This window comes from Sorghum bicolor, chromosome 10, assembly GCF_000003195.3.
Source record: "Sorghum bicolor cultivar BTx623 chromosome 10, Sorghum_bicolor_NCBIv3, whole genome shotgun sequence".
Lineage (NCBI taxonomy): Eukaryota > Viridiplantae > Streptophyta > Magnoliopsida > Poales > Poaceae > Sorghum > Sorghum bicolor.
In genome coordinates this window covers 59,674,126-59,691,898 of record NC_012879.2, presented here as the reverse complement: position 1 = coordinate 59,691,898, position 17,773 = coordinate 59,674,126, and the positions used below count along the sequence as shown (strand labels likewise).

The 17,773-nt window shown below is 49.7% G+C and overlaps 3 protein-coding genes across 6 annotated transcripts; 2 read left to right on the top strand and 1 right to left on the bottom strand.

Moving 5' to 3' along the window:
* Nucleotides 357-1,680, top strand: LOC8065607 (formin-like protein 3). The gene has a single exon (XM_002438951.2). It carries the CDS (start codon nucleotides 492-494, stop codon nucleotides 1,371-1,373), a length of 882 nt encoding a protein of 293 aa, XP_002438996.1. The 5' UTR covers nucleotides 357-491; the 3' UTR covers nucleotides 1,374-1,680.
* On the top strand, nucleotides 3,082-6,352 carry LOC8064975 (60S ribosomal protein L30). Its single transcript, XM_002438950.2, has 5 exons — nucleotides 3,082-3,239; nucleotides 3,410-3,515; nucleotides 5,405-5,506; nucleotides 5,945-6,013; nucleotides 6,096-6,352. Exons 1-5 carry the CDS (start codon nucleotides 3,219-3,221, stop codon nucleotides 6,134-6,136), a joined length of 339 nt encoding a protein of 112 aa, XP_002438995.1. The 5' UTR covers nucleotides 3,082-3,218; the 3' UTR covers nucleotides 6,137-6,352.
* Nucleotides 7,392-16,556, bottom strand: LOC8065606 (pentatricopeptide repeat-containing protein At5g42310, mitochondrial). Of its 4 annotated transcripts, none has more exons than XM_021448984.1 (8): nucleotides 15,280-16,554; nucleotides 14,351-14,503; nucleotides 14,175-14,246; nucleotides 8,589-8,691; nucleotides 8,393-8,506; nucleotides 8,152-8,226; nucleotides 7,879-8,016; nucleotides 7,392-7,802 (listed from the first exon to the last, which is right to left on the bottom strand). In XM_021448984.1, the coding sequence occupies exons 1-5, from the start codon at nucleotides 16,423-16,425 to the stop codon at nucleotides 8,496-8,498; spliced, it is 1,485 nt and encodes a 494-aa protein (XP_021304659.1). In that variant the 5' UTR covers nucleotides 16,426-16,554; the 3' UTR covers nucleotides 7,392-7,802; nucleotides 7,879-8,016; nucleotides 8,152-8,226; nucleotides 8,393-8,495. The 4 variants fall into 4 exon arrangements, with proteins under 4 accessions (XP_021304659.1, XP_021304658.1, XP_021304660.1 ...); XM_021448983.1 differs by having other exon boundaries at nucleotides 7,392-7,797; XM_021448985.1 differs by lacking the exon at nucleotides 8,393-8,506 and having other exon boundaries at nucleotides 7,392-7,797; nucleotides 15,280-16,556.

Genomic DNA, 17,773 nt, shown 5'->3' with positions numbered 1-17,773 from the left:
CACGGCAGTGCAAGCACAAGCAGCTTCCACAGCGCGCGCTCCTCGCACGTCGTGGGCTCGTGGCCCGTGGGCGCAACGGGTGGAAGGCCCCATCTAATCATCCCCGGCCCAACAACGATAGACACTTCCTGCAAATCACAAAGCCCAGCCTAGAACCGCATTATGGGCCTTCATTCCTTGATGAGGCCCATCCCAGTCACCAAATACCTTTTGACGCAGGCCGCGCGGCCCGCGGCGTCTTCTGGGCCCCACCAACCGCATCACGACACAACGGTCAAAAGCGCAGGCATCCGATGCGGCGACCGGACCAGCCAGTCTAGCAGCTTCTTCACCGCCACGCGCCGAGCGTGACAAGGAAAGGAAAGCAACGGACGGACGCCGCCGGACGCTCCCCTCGCTCTCCCATCACCACCACACATCCGCGCCGCACTTTCACCCTAGCTCCTCACTCCACTCTCCCCCCCCCCTCCCGATCCACACCCACAGCCTACATGGCGCACTACTACTCGGGCGGCGCCGGCGGCAAGCTGTCGGCGGTGGACGCCATCCTGGCGGAGGCGGCGGACCTGGTGGCGCTCGAGCAGATCGCCAAGCTCAACACGGCCCACCTCGCCGACGACTCCGCGCTCCCGTCCACCCTCGAGGCCCGCTTCCGCAAGCTCAAGTCCCTACCCTCGGCCGCAGCGCCACCGCCACCCGTCAGGACCCTCACCCGCAGCGTCACCGCACCGGGGCCCGCCGCCGCTCTCCCCGACCCCAACCCTCCCGCTCCGGCTCCGCCTGAGCATCACCTGGCCCCCGCGGTCCACGAAGATCCTCCTCCGCCGCCGCCGCTGCCGGGAGACGCGGAGACGAAGTGCGGCGGGTCCTCGCCGCGTGAGGCTCGTGACCCGGCCCCCGCACCCGCGGTCCACGACGCCGACGCCGAAGACGGCGCCGACGACCTGGAGCGGCTGTTCGGGTCAGGGCCGCGGGGGCGGCCGACGCTGCGGGAGCGGAACCGGGGGAGGGATTCCTCCTCCTCCGCTTCCCCCTCGCCGCCGCCGCAGCGCCAGGCGTGCTGCTTCGGCTTCTCCCCCAAGAAGCCGCTGGAGAGGACGCCATCGTCCAAGGCCACGAAGAAGGTCCACCACGGGTCCGGCGACGTCCTCGGCGTCGACGCCGACGAGTGGGGCGACGAGAACAGGAGGATGGCCACCGAGCTCAGGGAGCAGCAGCGCAGGCTCAGGAAGGCGCTGGAGGATCAGGTGCAGGTCAGCAGGGAGACCGCCAAGATGGCGCGCTGGGTCAAGCAGGCGTCCGCGCGCATGACCCATGTCGAGGCCATTGACGATTTGCTCAGTGACTGCGAGGACGATGAGGAGCTCAAATGAGATCACGCCGCGCCGACGCCGCTGGTTTTGCCTGTCGTGCTCGCTGGTTGTTCCACCGTCTTGATGATGATCACAAATCTGTCAAAATTTCTTATATGTTTATTAGTTCTATATAGAAGAAACATATTATTAGGATCAAGCAAAATGTATGAACTGATCGTGTATGTAAGGATTCGGTGAGTGTTGGTATAGGAATGGAGAACCTGCTATTATGAAAAAGATTTGATCATGTGTTTCCTGTATAGATTATGCACGATGAAGCCCATAATAACAGGAAGAAGCCCATAATTCAGTATCCATGAGACAACCAAGTATTTACACTTGGCTCATCTTCTAATTTTAGTAGTGCATCAAATATCTACAATCTGTCAGGATTGAATCATAATTGCTTGATCCTACTTTGAATATAGTCTTTTAGCACAAATACAGAATTTAAGCAGCATAATGTGATACTATGAAGCAGAGTAAAAAAAAAAGAAAAGAAAAGAAACAATTGGCATTATAAATAGTGAAGATGAGAAGTTGTCCACACTCTACCACTTGATAGATAGCTGATTGCATAAGCTACATACAGTTGGATCCAGTTACACAAAAGTCATAACCAGACACCTAATGTTTCCAGCAATACCTTATCACACAAAGTTCCTAACATATGACTCAGAACGAAAGCAACGTAAAGGAAATCCACAATGTTGATGTACTTCATTATCCAATTATGCATCTCACTGTCCATGATTCAAAATTTCTTATATTTATCCCTGATACAGAGTCTTGCCTTAACCATAAGCCTGACTACGTACAAAGGCGAAAAGAATACCGGTTTTATCCTGCGCTGTAACAGTAAAAATGAATGTAAGTAATGCTTCATTGTTTGCTTAAGTGCAAACCGGCACTGGTAAACCCCATACCTTTTTCACACTTTTGTCCAGCATAAACAATCAAGAGCCTTGAAAATACAGAGTTAAGCTTGTTGCTGTGACCGTCCCAAACTTTGCAGGCAATGCAGTTGATGAACAGATGCATCAAACTGAGTCACTTCTGAGTTCTGAGAGGGTCGGAATACGCCAAGCTACTTTGCAAGCAGAGAACTTCCAGATGGATCAACATTTTTCACGCCTCTGAAAAAGAAACCAATGGTGATGACTGTCCCTACAGATTCAGCAGGACCATTCAAGACAGGAAGTAGCTTGACCGAGAAAGGAAAGAAAGAATTATTGGTAATTTACTGGACCCTTTCAGGCTCTGGTAAACCTGTCCCAAATGTATCTAAAAGGAATGCGAAATACACAGCAAGAGACTCTTCTCAAGTGTCTGGCAGCTCAAGGAAGCGAGCAAGAATGGCAGTGGACAACAGCGTTTTAATTTCATTATTAAAAAAATTTCGGTCACCCTCCAAAATTATCAAAATTAGTGAAATTCAGGCAAAAATTTTTTAGAGACTCTCATGTGAAGTATGTTTTTTCTACAAAAATTTAGATATAAACAAACATTAGCATGATTTATGACTACACATCTATTGAGTAGAAGAATTGCAACTTTTTTGCAGCCAAAACCAACCATTGTACAGTTACAGCTGCTCCGACTGCAAATAAGCTGCATTCCTGGCGGGCAGCCCAACAGGCCCGTCGATAGAGGGAGCTGCAACTATATTCTGCGGCTGGGCCCAAAGAACTCCTGCCCATTCTACAAAGCCCACAGCGGGCAAACCCTCAGGCTCTCTACTCTATTAAAGGAGCATACCCTAGCGTCTCCACCCTTCATCCTCGCAGTCATCCCCGAGAAGGAGCCGCCGCCGCCGCCGCGCAAACCCGCTTCGACGCCGTCACTCCTCCTCGGGGCGCAACCATGGTGGCCGCAAAGAAGACGGTACCTATCTCCCGCTCTCTCACATCTATCCCCCGTATCTCGACCACAAGCCCACGTTTCTCCCGCCTTTTCCGTCGATCTGCTGACGTCTTCCGGGCGGCACTGCGGCAGTATGGCATGCAATTTCTGTTCTAAGCTTTGTTTTCTTCGTCTTTGTTGGTTTTCTGCAGAAGAAGTCTACGGACAACATCAACAACAAGCTGCAGCTTGTGATGAAGAGCGGCAAGTACACGCTCGGCTACAAGACTGTCCTCAGGACCATCAGGAACTCCAAGTGTAAGGAAGCTCGGCCTTGCTATTCTGTTTCATGCGTAAGGCTGCTAGATTAACTCTTTAGAACGGTGAATCGGTGCCTATGGATGTGTGCCTATGTTTCTAGATCGTAGATAGTAGATTAATCCTGTGGGATGGTCTAGTTGTTCTTTACTGCTGAATGTAGATTAGAATTGGCAATGGCCACTCTATGAATAGATGTGATGACCATTAGTTTTACTAGCTTGTTCGTGTGGGCTTAATGATCGTTTTCTAGCTGGTGGGGGCATCTATGATTGTGCACAGTTACTTGTAACTTTTGTTATTCCAACTGAAGAGAACAAACAACAGAAGTGAACATTTTTTACATGTCACAATGGGAATATGACTTTGAGAGAAGGAGAATAGGGCCTTGGGTTCATGACCTCAGCCACTATAATTTTATGGCTACATGGACGCCCACCAAAATATTCTCTGGACAACGTATTTTCTGGACATGTTATCTGAATGTTTTTCGCCTCTATACCATAATGTTGTTAGTCGAAGTCGAGGATATGATGATCCTTTCCCCAGATGATCGACAGTGAACATACTGAGCGCTATAATTTCTCATTGAGAAAACCAAGCCAGAATTCTGATCCTCTATTTGTGCAGAAAAATTGATTCAGATTTTTTGTGAAGTGCTTTTTTTGTTGCCTCTTTTCAAAATATGCGTCTCTTTTTGTATTTTTTTGTTCTCTTAATTGAGTTTTACATACCCAAGAGGATATGATGACCCTTTCCCCAGATGATCGACAGTGAACATACTGAGCGCTATAATTTCTCATTTGAGAACCAAGCCAGAATTCTGATCCTCTATTTATGCAGAAAAATTGAATCAGATTTTTGTGAAGTGCTTTTTTTGTTGCCTCTTTTCAAAATTTGTCTCTTTTTGTATTTTTTTGTTCTCTTAATTGAGTTTTGCATACCCAAGAGGATATGATGACCCTTTCCCCAGATGATCGACAGTGAACATACTGAGCGCTATAATTTCTCATTTGAGAAAACCAAGCCAGAATTCTGATCCTTCATTTCCTCTTTTCAAAATTTATGTCTCTTTGTTTTTTGTTCTCTTAACTGAGTTTTGCATACCCAAGAAGATATGATGACCCTTTCCCCAGATGATCGACAGTGAACATACTGAGCGCTATAATTTCTCATTTGAGAAAACCAAGCCAGAATTCTGATCCTTCATTTATGTAGAAAAAATGATTCTGAATTCATGTAGTGATCTTTTTGTTGCGCCTTATCAAAATTATGCCACTTTTTGAGCTTTTTTGTTCTCTTAACTGTGTTGTCCACTTCAGAGGATATGATGACCCTTTCCCCAGATGATCGACAATGAACATACTGAGCGCTACAATTTCTCATTTGAGAGAACCAAGCCAGAAATCTGATCCTCTGATTGTTATTTGAAACTCTTCATATGTTGATGTATTTAGAATAGTTATTTTTTATATGTGGCTGGCATTTGAGTTTTGCGTTGAAAACTGATTACCAATGGCTGAATTTAGATGGTCATTGTGTATGAGTCAACGCCATAGTGATCCCCATGTCGTCCATATATGTTACTAGTGTGTGGTATCACTGGTTGGGCATGAGTGGAGATATCTTCTTACTAATTTAAATTTATAATTTTGCTTTATAGTGTTTTTTGGATTATGTTGTGTTTTGAATATCTCCTGTCTATTTATTAGATGGTGTAATGTAAACTTCTTTGCTTTGCCTAACTGTTCCTTCCACATGACAATATATATTTAAATTTAGACGTGAGTACATACAAAACTATAATGTCTGCCTTTTACTATAGAATTTGTGCAATATCATTTGTTATATAGCATGTAATATTCCTAAATCAATCTATTGATTTACAGCAAAGCTAGTGATCATTGCTAACAACTGTCCTCCGCTCCGGAAGTCTGAAATTGAGTACTATGCTATGCTTGCTAAAGTCACAGTCCACCACTTCCATGGAAGTAAGTTTGCATCCCTTACTTTTGGTTCTTTTAATTGATGTTGCATATGATCTAGTGAAATGTTTAATTGTCAACTGTCAGTAGGCATGGTACCTTTTAATCAATATATTCTTTTGTAATGTCTAGCCAGTTGCAGAAAAGCACAAGAATCAGTGATGGAGCTGAGGACCATGTCACCCCATGCATCTTAATGCTTAAGTTATTTATTAACAATATCAACTGAAAATATCATTTTGTCTTCCATAAACCCAAAATTATTACTAATTGGCTCCCCTGGAAATATATTTCTGGCTATGTCCATGATATGAATTTACATTGTAAGAATGATGTGCATGGTTGGTTCCTACCGTTTGTTTTGAGACATGGTTGTGTTTGTCTTTGCAATTAACTGTTTTTGTGACATTGTCCTGAAATTAACTTCAATTTGTTGTTTTCCAGACAATGTTGACCTGGGAACAGCCTGTGGAAAATACTTCCGTGTCTGCTGCCTCAGTATTATTGATCCTGGTAATGGCTCCACCCTACCACAGGTCAATTTGATGTTTTGATCAAAATATGGATAGGAAGAGTAATTGTATTCTGTTTTCAGGTGATTCTGATATCATTAAGACTACACCGGGTGAGCAGTAAGGAAGCCACACCAGTAGAGCGCTCTTGTGCAATAGTGCTGTAGCGGATCTTCTTGCTGGACTTGTCTTTTGTTTTGTTCCTATAGAATTTACCTGACAGTAAACAGAGTTCGTGGGAACATTATTCTCTTTGATTGAAAATTTTGTACCTGGCAATTGAGTAATTGACATTGTTGAATGTTGAATGGATCTTATGCTGAATGTGCTCGGATTAGAATAGAACTTTCTTGACGACTCTTTCTTGACGACTCTGAACATTGAGTTGGGTCGCCAGTATTCTTCTAGGCCTTTTGCGCCTCTCTCATCTCTCACCACCACAATTTTCCTCTAGCTCCGTGCTTCATTTTGAAACATTCAGTTGGGGCGTCGTAGTATTCTTCTGCGCCTTTTGTGCCCTTCTCATCTCACCACCACAATTTTCCCCTAGCTTGCTGCATCATTTTGAAAGCTGCTGGACAACACCTCTTTCCAACTGCATGACAACCCCTCTTTCCAACTGCATTTCACACATTCGATCAATGTGGCCGATAAGACCGTAAACTTCGTGTGTCTTTGGCCCTCCTCGCCTAGATCCATCAATTGCTTGCGAATGTCCAGCCTCACCTTGATCCTCATATACTGACTGATAGCAATATCATCGTCATCCGCATCACCTCCTCAAATCATCTCACCATCAGCCCAAGGGCATTTTCAGCACCCTCACCTAGATCGGAATTGAATTGAACTCTATCTCATCTATGGTTTCGCGCCATCAAACTCTGCCACAACCACCAAGCCCTTCCTGAACATCCACGAACCGTCCTCCAGAGCCCTCCTTTTCCCGTGAAAGTTCTACGGATTCCGCTCGCACCGTTTTTTCAGCCATGGCCTTCCCCACTGCCTGTGCACCACCCCGCCACAAATCTATCAAAATGCTTGCCTTGCTACTCGTTCTAGCAAAGTAACGAAAGAATACTGTATTTTTTCTTAATTTTATGTTATTGTTGGCATCAAGCAAAATTTATGATCCAAACATGTATGGAGTCCAATAGTGATAATATACAAATGGAGGAACTACAATTCTGATGAAAAAGGTTTGATCATGCGGGGGTTTTTTTTTTTTCCATTTTGTATAAACTATAAGTGATGGAGCCCATAATAAATAAACTCAATCATAACAACGTGGACTTAGGTGTGAAAGTTAATTCAGTAACCAGGACAGAATCAAATATTTACATTTGGCTATTCTAATCTTAATAGTGCATCAAGCCATCAAGTATTTACAGTCTATTTATTAGAACTAAATCATAATTCGTTTGTGCTACTTTGCATTTACAGTATTTACAATTGGCATTTTTTATAAATAGTGAATATACAGTTGTATACACTCTACCACTTGGTAGTTGATTACATAAGCTACCATGTAGCTGCTTGGATACAGTTACATAAGAATCAATAATCAAAACACCTAATGTTTTCAGCAATTCCTCGTCACACTCACACCAAATTCCTAATATATGACTCAGAAAGAAAGCAACTTGTAAGAAACTTCGACAACGTTGATGTACTTCATTTTCAGGGTGTCCATCCTTCTTGCTGTTCATGGTTATGTATATTTTCTGATTAGTCTTGCTGTGACCATAACCCTGACTAACATAAGGGTGAAAACTACACTCTGTTATCCTGCACTACAGCAGTAAAAATTAATGTAAGTAATGCTTCGTAGTTTGTTTAAGCGAAAACCAGCACTGGTAAGCCTCATACCTTTTTCAATCTTCTGTTCAACATAAACATTCAGGAGCCTTGGAAATACAGAATTATCGGCTTGATGCCAAAACCATCCAAATCTTTGAAGGCATAGTGTTTCCCAACATTGGAGAAAATACCAGTACAGGATTCAACCTGTATGATGAACACAGTTAGACTCATATACTCTGCCTTTAAAGTAGAGATGAAGTATATTGAAAAAAAAAGTATGCCTTCAAAGTTGAAATGGAAATAGTGATGGGCATGGGCACATGGCAAAGCAACATTTACATGTTGTACGGTTAACCACAGAAGTTGATGGCCAGACCTCAATGGTCTAAACAAAATGTTATCTCCAGCTGTTTTCTGCATCAAATCCAGCAGTAGAAAATTAAGTAAAAGAAACTGAAATACCTTCTTGGAACTTGGAACAACTTAATGCAAAAATGATAATCCATATTGTGGTGTTAGCAGAATGAAAAACTGGAGAAGAGACAATGCCATAAATCAAGGTGTAAAACTAATTGCCTACCCTGTGTTTGCTCTGCATCATGCATGTGTAAGTAAAAAGGGAGGCGGGTCCCTGAAGTTACAAGCATTGACAATGGACGGATTACAATATCAAGAGTTTCAATTCAATAGATACCTGTCAAAGCATTTTGCATACATCACCACTCATCCATTGTATTCACCCTTAAAGCACCAGTCATATGAAATGAAATACTTACATCCTCTTTGTTCCAGAACTACAGTTGCATCATGTAACATTTCTCTCGCTTTTCTATCTGGAGTGCATCCAGCACGTTCCATTTCTCTGTATACTTCAGATACCTACTCAAGCCAGGAGCAGAATTATTTCAATGTTTTCAGATTAATCAGGTACATACAATAAGATCAGTTAATTTTATATTCTACCATCCTAATCAAGAACAACAAAATTTTGAAGCCTATATATTCAAGAGCTGAAAACAAGACCTTTCATAACCATTACCAACAGTTAAGGTTCTGTGCATATGTGTCATGTGGGGAAATACTTACACTAGGCGTCGCAGGCTGCGCGATGTGCGCAGGGCCGCTGAGCGCGCCCAGAGCCTGGCCAAAGGGGCTGGCGCCGTTAGTGGCTAGCCAGGCGCCTAGGCGGCTTGGACAGATTAGGAGAGTCCAGGTTTGGTAAGATAGGGATTGTTTAGAAAGAGATTATCAGGTTTCCTTAAGTTTAGAGGATTAGTTTCCTTTCTTGTTGGGAGTCCAGGCTATAAAGCCTTGTAATTGGAGACCTTTTGAAATCAAGCAAGATTAAACCTATCTCTCTTCTTCTTCCTCTCAAGCCGCCGGCCAGGGGGTATAACCCGTCCAGCGAGGATAGGCGAGGGGGCATAACCCCGCCAGTTATCACGGACCAAGGCTACGAGCTACGTAGCCGAGGGCCGCCGTCGCTGGGCAATAACGCCCTTGACAACCTGGCACACGGTCACGCCGATCCTCGTCCACCTCTCAAACCTCCACTGCCGCAGCCCACCCTGCCCTGCCGCCAACCCCTACGTCCTCCACTGCGTCCACCTGTCCCCCACCCGCCATGGCTGATCCCACCATCGCCGATGTCGTCGAGATGCTGAAGTCCTTCAAGGAGGAGATGTTCTCCATGAAGGCCGACATGCTGGCACTGAAGGAGAAGTCGGCTTCGACGTCCGAGAGCACGGGCGGCGGCCAGCGCGACTTGGATCGTCCCCCCAAGTTCCAGAAGCTTGATTTCCCGCGCTTCGACGGCAAGTCCGATCCGCTGCTCTTCACCAACAAGTGCGAATCGTACTTTCGGCAGCAGCGCACTTTGGCAGAGGAGCGCGTCTGGATGGCGTCCTACAACCTCGAAGATGTCGCACAGCTCTGGTTCATCCAGTTGCAAGAGGACGAGGGCACTCCTTCCTGGGGTCGCTTCAAAGACCTTCTCCACCTGCGGTTTGGGCCGCCCCTGAGGTCGGCTCCGCTCTTCGAGCTCGCGGAGTGTCGCCGCACAGGTACTGTCGAAGATTACTCTAATCGTTTTCAGGCCCTGCTACCACGCGCCGGGAGATTGGAGGAGACCCAGCGCGTTCAGCTCTACACAGGGGGACTGCCCCACCCCTGAGTCACGCAGTTCGCATCCACAACCCGGAGACCCTCGCTGCCGCGATGAGTCTGGCGCGCCAGGTCGAGCTGATGGAGTTGGATCGCGCCCAGGCCACGCTCCCGCCACCAGCCCCGCGCGCTGGTCCAGCACCCCGGCTGGCGGTCAGACCGGCTCCGGCACCCCTGGCGCTCCCGGCCCCGGCGCCGGCCCTGCCAGCACTCCCAGCACCGCCACCCAGGGGCGCGCCCAACCAGGTCAAGCGGCTGTCGACCGAGGAACAAGCCGAACGACGACGCCTCGGTCTTTGCTACAATTGCAACGAGCCGTATTCCAGGGGTCACAACCGGGTCTGCCGCCGTATCTTCTTCATTGATGGGGTCGAGCTCGCAGACGACGAGGCCGTTCCTGACGATGCCGAGCCAGCCGCCCCAGTGTTCTCCCTCCGCGCCGTCACGGGTATGCCCATCTGTGATACGATGCAGGTACGAGTGGCCGTGGGCGACGTCACCCTCACGGCGCTCCTCGACACGGGCTCTACCCACAACTTCATCGCGGAGACGGCTGCGACGCGCACCGGCCTCCCTGTCCTCGCCGACCCGCGCCTCACCGCCACCGTCGCCAATGGCGAACGCATCGCGTGTCCAGGCGTGCTGCGACAGGCGCCGATCATCATCGACGGCGAGGGTTTCTGCGTCGACCTCTACGTTCTGCCCCTCGCCGGTTATGATCTGGTCCTGGGCACCCAATGGCTGGTGACCCTGGGCCGGATTGAGTGGGACTTCACCGCGCGCACGCTGTCCTTTACCCGCCAGGACAGGCGCGTGTGCTGGTCCGACGTGGCCACACCCACGCCAGCCCTCACCGCCGCCGTGACTGCACTGACGACCCTCCTGGACGAGCTGCTGCTCGCCTTTGGGAGTCTCTTCGCGGAGCCGGTTGGTCTGCCCCCTCAGCGCACCCGCGACCACAGCATCGTCCTCAAGCCCGGCGCGCTGCCGGTGGCTGTCCGGCCCTACCGCTACCCCGCTGCGCACAAAGACGAACTCGAGCGGCAGTGCGCCGCCATGCTGGAGCAAGGCATCGTACGACGCAGCGACTCCGCGTTCTCGTCCCCGGTCCTCCTCGTCAAGAAGCCGGACGGGTCGTGGCGCTTCTGCGTCGACTACAGAGCGCTCAACGCGCTCACCATCAAAGACGCGTTCCCCATACCGGTGGTCGACGAGCTCTTGGATGAGCTCCACGGGGCCTGCTACTTCACCAAGCTCGACCTCCGCTCGGGGTATCATCAAGTCCGCATGCGGCCGGCAGACATCCACAAGACGGCGTTCCGCACGCACGATGGCCTCTATGAGTTCCTGGTCATGGCCTTTGGGCTATGCAATGCTCCGGCCACGTTCCAGGCTTTGATGAATGATGTTCTTCGTCCGTTCCTCCGTCGTTTTGTGCTGGTGTTCTTTGACGATATTTTGATTTACAGCAGCACTTGGGCCGATCACCTACGCCATCTTCGTGCGGTCTTCGACGAGCTGCAGCGCCACAAGCTCTTCCTCAAGCGCTCCAAGTGCGCGTTCGCTGCAGCGTCGGTCGCGTACCTGGGCCACGTCGTCTCTGCTGCTGGCGTCGCCATGGACCCCGCCAAGCTCCAAGCCGTGCGGGACTGGCCGCAGCCACGGTCCGCCCGGGCAGTGCGTGGGTTCCTGGGGCTAGCCGGCTACTACCGCAAGTTCGTCCACAATTATGGGACCATCGCAGCACCTCTCACCGCCCTGCTGAAGAAGGACGGCTTCTCGTGGTCCGCCGAGGCTGCTGCTGCGTTCGATGCCCTCAAGGACGCGGTAACCTCGGCGCCGGTGCTCGCCATGCCGGACTTCTCCAAGCAGTTCGTCGTCGAATGCGACGCATCGTCGCATGGCTTCGGGGCGGTACTGGTCCAGGAGGGCCACCCCATCGCCTTCTTCAGCCGTCCCGTGGCGCCACGTCACCAAGCTCTCGCCGCCTACGAACGCGAGCTCATCGGCCTTGTGCACGCAGTTCGCCATTGGCGGCCGTATTTATGGGGGCGCCGCTTCACTGTCAAGACCGACCACTATAGCCTCAAGTACCTGCTGGACCAGCGCTTGTCAACCATCCCTCAGCATCACTGGGTTGGCAAGCTGCTGGGCTTCGACTTCACCGTGGAGTACAAGCCGGGGCACTCGAACGCCGTGGCTGATGCTCTCTCACGGCGGGATACTGTCGAGGAGGGCACGGTTCTAGTGTTGTCCGCGCCCCGCTTCGAGTTCGTGCAGCGTCTGCGCCAGGCTCACGCAACCGATCCGGCACTCGTCGCCCTCCAGCAGGAGATCAGTGCGGGCACACGGGCGCTCCCCTGGGCCCTGTCCGACGGGCTGGTCACGTACAGCGGGCGGCTGTACCTCCCACCGGCCTCCCCCTTGCTGCAGGAGGCTCTGCGCGCCGTCCACGAGGAGGGCCATGAGGGGGTCCAGCGCACGCTGCACCGACTTCGTCGCGATTTTCACTTCCCTCACATGAAGACGGTGGTGCAGGACTTTGTGCGGGGCTGCTCCATCTGCCAGCGCCACAAGTTAGAGCATCTTCACCCAGCGGGGCTCCTACTACCACTACCCGTGCCGCAGGGGGTGTGGTCCGACATCGCCATGGACTTCGTCGAGGCCCTTCCCCGCGTTAAGGGCAAGTCCGTCATCCTCACCGTCGTCGACAGATTCAGCAAGTATTGCCACTTCATTCCTTTGGCGCATCCGTACTCGGCGGAGGGGGTGGCCCAAGCATTCTTCGCAGACGTCGTCCGGCTCCACGGCATCCCGCAGTCCATCGTGTCCGACCGCGACACGGTGTTCACTTCCAACTTTTGGCGCGAGTTGATGCGCCTGAGTGGCACAAAACTGCAGATGTCGACAGCTTTTCACCCCCAGACGGACGGGCAGTCCGAATCCGCTAACAAAGTCGTCATCATGTATTTGCGTTGCCTGACAGGAGACAGACCTCGCGACTGGCTGCGTTGGCTTCCATGGGCAGAGTACGTCTTCAACACCGCGTTCCAGTCCTCGCTCCAGGACACTCCATTCCGTGTTGTGTACGGCCGGGATCCGCCATCCATTCGCTCCTACGAGCCGGGCGAGACCCGGGTCGCTGCAGTGGCTCAGACCATGGAGGAACGCGCTGAGTTCATCGCCGACGTCAAGCACCGCCTCGAGCAGGCCCAGGCAATTCAAAAACGCCACTACGACCGGGGTCATCGGCCGGTTTCGTACCTGGTGGGAGACTGGGTGCTCCTTCGCCTTCGACAGAGGCCTGCTGCGTCCCTGTCCAGGGCTCCTGCCGGCAAGCTGAAGCCCAAGTTCTACGGCCCATATCGGGTGGTGGAGCTCATCAACGACGTCGCCGTCCGCCTCGACCTGCCACCCCAAGCTCGCATCCACGACGTGTTCCACGTGGGCCTTCTCAAGAAGTTCCACGGCGAGCCCCCAGCCGCTCCACCGCCCCTCCCTCCGCTCCGCCATGGCGCTGTGGTGCCCGAGCCTGAGCAAGTGGTCAAGTCACGCTTGGCCAGGGGCGTGCGTCAAGTCCTCATCAAGTGGAAGGGGTCATCACCGGCTTCAGCTACATGGGAAGATGTTGACGTCTTCCGCGCTTCGTACCCACAGTTCCAGCTCGAGGACGAGCTGCCTCTCGAGGAGGGGAGAGATGTCATGTGGGGAAATACTTACACTAGGCGTCGCAGGCTGCGCGATGTGCGCAGGGCCGCTGAGCGCGCCCAGAGCCTGGCCAAGGGGGCTGGCGCCGTTAGTGGCTAGCCAGGCGCCCAGGCGGCTTGGACAGATTAGGAGAGTCCAGGTTTGGTAAGATAGGGATTGTTTAGAAAGAGATTATCAGGTTTCCTTAAGTTTAGAGGATTAGTTTCCTTTCTTGTTGGGAATCCAGGCTATAAAGCCTTGTAATTGGAGACCTTTTGAAATCAAGCAAGATTAAACCTATCTCTCTTCTTCCTCTCAAGCCGCCGGCCAGGGGGTATAACCCGTCCGCGAGGACAGGCGAGGGGGCATAACCCCGCCAGTTATCACGGACCAAGGCTACGAGCTACGTAGCCGAGGGCCGCCGTCGCTGGGCAATAACGCCCTTGACAATATGTTACCACACGTGCACGTGGCTATTCTAATTTCACAAAAAAGGAGATAAAGTAGCAGACCTTTTCAAATTTCTTTGCTCTCATGAATGTTTTCATAAGTGTAGTGTATGTCACGACATCTGGGCTCATACCCTAAGAAAAAAACAGGTAAGTGCAAAGAAAGCAAAACATCATAAACTTGAAACAAATTTGAAAAAAAAAAACATTTTCATCTCATTTCTAAATGAGGTACATACACTATCCTTGATATGCTGGAATACAGCTAGTGCCTCCAAATGCCTTCCAGCAGTGCCAAAAGCGTTGATTAACAAATTCAGCATAACAAGGTTTGGCTCAAATCCTTCTTCCTCCATTAACTGAAGTACATTGACAGTTTGTTCACACAACCCCTGAAAGAGAAAGGTAACACCTTGACTCCTTGAGTAAGCAGCCAACATGATTCACGTGGGTTGAAACATGTGCACAAGGACAGGCAGATATCGATGTTCTACTGACATATTAACCCTCTCTCCCCTAAGGAAAAGGCAAATGCAGAAAATAGTTGAAGGTTGTATTGCCATTGACCTACTGCAGTGGGCCAAGCTTATTAATTGTACTTAACAAAAAACTGAATGTCGGTTCTCAAATGCACTATATCCTAAAGAATCCTGGTCCAGCTACAGTGCTGAAACAGATGGGGGAAAGTACATCAGCTTAGTCACAATGTCATATAACTCCTGTCTAGATAAATGCAGCACTGCTTGTCATGACTCATGATACTGCTATTTTATTTCTCAGAGCAATGCCTATCAACTTCGTCAACATCAGGTGTTGTACTGAGCACTGACCAGATAAACAAAGATGTCCGAGATCCAGCTAAATTATTTACGGATGTCATGGATCCAGTGTCCAAAATATCATGTTTCCAAACCTAGAAATGGTATATCATATATTCTAAAAAGAACAGAAGAAAATATTTCCAAAGCCAGAAATGGTGTATCTTATTCTCTCAAATAACAAACTGTAAATCTTTTTTCAAGGTTTACAGCATTACTGCAACATGCTTACATACAATGTTAGGATGTAATCAAAGGCATTTGCAACTATATTCAGTTTCAATATGGTGGAAAAAACTATCATGCCATGAGGTAAAATTGATTAAACCAAGTTTAGTAGTTAGACTGACCTGTTGAGCATAAGCATTGGCAAGGACACAAAACACACGAGGCGAAAGCTGCATATTCTCTGCTCTAAGAGCAGCTATACATTCACGTGCATCACGAAAATGGCCATATTGTCCGTAAATGTCAACCAATACTGCATATACTGCACCACTCTCCTTGAAACCTCGATTCTTCATGCCATCAAACAGCTTCTTGATCTCATCCCACTTCCCCTGCTCCCCCAACCGGCTGATGATCATAACAAATATCTTTGGGTCCGGGTACATCCCTTCCTCCTGCATGGAGGTGAAGAACCGCAGTGCGCGTTTCATGTTCCCCACCCGGCAATGCCATTGTATCAATGCATTCCAAGTCGATATATCCGGCTTGATGCCTTCGGCGCGCATTTTATCAAACACCCTGCGCGCGTCCGCTAGCTGTCCATACTTGCCGAACGTGTCGATGAGGCCGCTGTAGATCTTAACATCCAGCTCCACCCCAACCTCCTGCATCTCCATGACGAGGTCGATGGCCTTCTTCCACATGCCATTGTCCCGGTACAGCCGCACGAGCATGCTATACCCGGCGGTGTCGAGGCGGATGCCCCGGCGCCTCATCTCACCTAGCACCCACCACGAGTCCTCGAGCCGGCCGGCGCGCGCGTACGCGCCCAGCAGGAGCGTGTAGGTGCGGCGGTTCCTGGCGACGCCGTCGTCGGCCATCTGGAGGAGGAGGCGGTCGGCGAGGCGGAGGTGCGCGGCGGCGAGCAGGCCCTCGAGGAGCGCGTTGTAGTGCGCGGCGTCCGGGCGCGGGCCGTGGCGGCGCATCTCGAGGAGGAGCGCCTCGGCCTCCAGCGCGCGCCCCGCGCGGGACAGCGCGCGGATGAGGCGCGCGTACGCGCCGGAGCTCGGGCGCCCCCCCGACGCCTGCATGTCGGCAAGGAGGCCGAGGGAGCGCGCCAGGTCGGACCCCGCGTGGGATTGGATGGCGCGGTCGTACCACTCCCAGGGCCGCTCCTGGTGGTGGTCTGCTTCGGCGGCGGAGCAGCAGCAGCCGACCACGGCGCTGGCGACGCGGCGGTGGCGCCGGCGGCTGGGAATTGGAGGCGAGATGAGCGGAAGCTGTAGTGGTCGTGGCAGATGGAGGCGGACGAGAGAGCAGGCGTCCATGGAGATGGAGCGCGCGGCTCGCTAGCGGTGGCTGACTGGCTATGGCTGGGCTTCAACGGAGGTGGAGCTGGAACTCCAACCAACTCTGAGGTCTGAGGTTTGAGGTCTGTCTGTCTGAGTAGCATGATACGCCAGCCGCGGTTTTCTTAGGCCCTGTTTAGTTTACCACCTAAAAATTTTTCATCCATCTCATCGAATCTTTAGACACATGCATAGAACATTAAATATAGATAAAAAAATAAACTAATTACACAGTTTGGTTAAAAATCACGAGACGAATCTTTTAAGCCTAGGTAGTCTATGATTAGCCTTAAGTGCTACAGTAACCCACATGTGCTAATGACAGCTTAATTATGCTTAATAGATTTGTCTTGCAGTTTTCTGACGAGCTATGTAATTTGTTTTTTTATTAGTTTCTAAAAACCTCTCCCGACATCCTTCCGACACATCCGATGTGACACTCAAAATATTTTCATCTCCAATCTAAACAGGGCCTTAAGGGATTAAGGGAAAAATATACGTTTGGTTCAAAAAAAAAATTATCCATGCTTAAATAAAACAACTTAACATGAGATAATCTGTAGTTTTTTTAGACAGTATTTTTCTCTCATAATAAATTAGCGAACAGTACTTTCAGACATGACTTTTTAGGCAACTAAGCAACGTCTTCACGATAAAATTAAAATAGCTATCAATGGATTTTTCAAGGATCGACAATCGCAATGCTATGTTAATCCTTTGTAACAAATATTATAGTCTCTTGGTACAGTAATATCCCTTTTAGGAGCTAGGTTGGACACATTCTGTGTCTCCCACCACACACACCTTTTCAAGCTCTTGGAGGGCTTTGTGGAATAGTGACCTATTCAACAACAAAACTTTGAGCTAGGCAAACTCTAACAATCAACATTAATCCAAGGACTTACTACAAATTAGTATGTGTAAAGGATAGTGGACATACGAAAGAGATATTGATTTATAGAACCCTCATAGAATTATAAGAATGCTAAAGCTTAGTAGTGATCGATCAACGAGCAAGAGATCAACAAGAAGCTTTACAGAAAAAAAAACAGCTAAAAAACCATCTTCTAGCACGTATAACCTTAGCTCTTGATCACTCTATTATGTTGAGTAGAGTATCACAATTAGAAGAACAAAATGGTGGAGTGACTAAGACTGTCCCCAACAAGATAGCCATAAGGTGACCCATACCTAAGATGACTCATGCACAGTGTTTTATGGCAGCCAAACGGATATCTCAAACCCATGACGCATTTTGGGTCCAAAGAAGATCACCTCCTTCTGTCTCTTTGCGTCTCCACGTAGCGAGACCCACCACCACCACCAC

Excerpts from the sequence above, each read along its gene's own strand:
- LOC8065607 (XM_002438951.2), top strand. The coding sequence starts at position 492 with ATGGCGCACTACTACTCGGGCGGCGCCGGCGGCAAGCTGTCGGCGGTG.
- LOC8064975 (XM_002438950.2), top strand. The coding sequence starts at position 3,219 with ATGGTGGCCGCAAAGAAGACG. Across the intron at positions 3,240-3,409 it reads TGGTGGCCGCAAAGAAGACG|AAGAAGTCTACGGACAACAT; the intron begins GTACCTATCTCC and ends GGTTTTCTGCAG. Across the intron at positions 6,014-6,095 it reads CCTCAGTATTATTGATCCTG|GTGATTCTGATATCATTAAG; the intron begins GTAATGGCTCCA and ends TTCTGTTTTCAG.
- LOC8065606 (XM_002437531.2), bottom strand. The coding sequence starts at position 16,425 with ATGGACGCCTGCTCTCTCGTCCGCCTCCATCTGCCACGACCACTACAG. Across the intron at positions 14,504-15,279 it reads CCAATGCTTATGCTCAACAG|GGGTTGTGTGAACAAACTGT; the intron begins GTCAGTCTAACT and ends TTTCTCTTTCAG. Across the intron at positions 14,247-14,350 it reads TCCAGCATATCAAGGATAGT|GGTATGAGCCCAGATGTCGT; the intron begins GTATGTACCTCA and ends TTTTTTTCTTAG.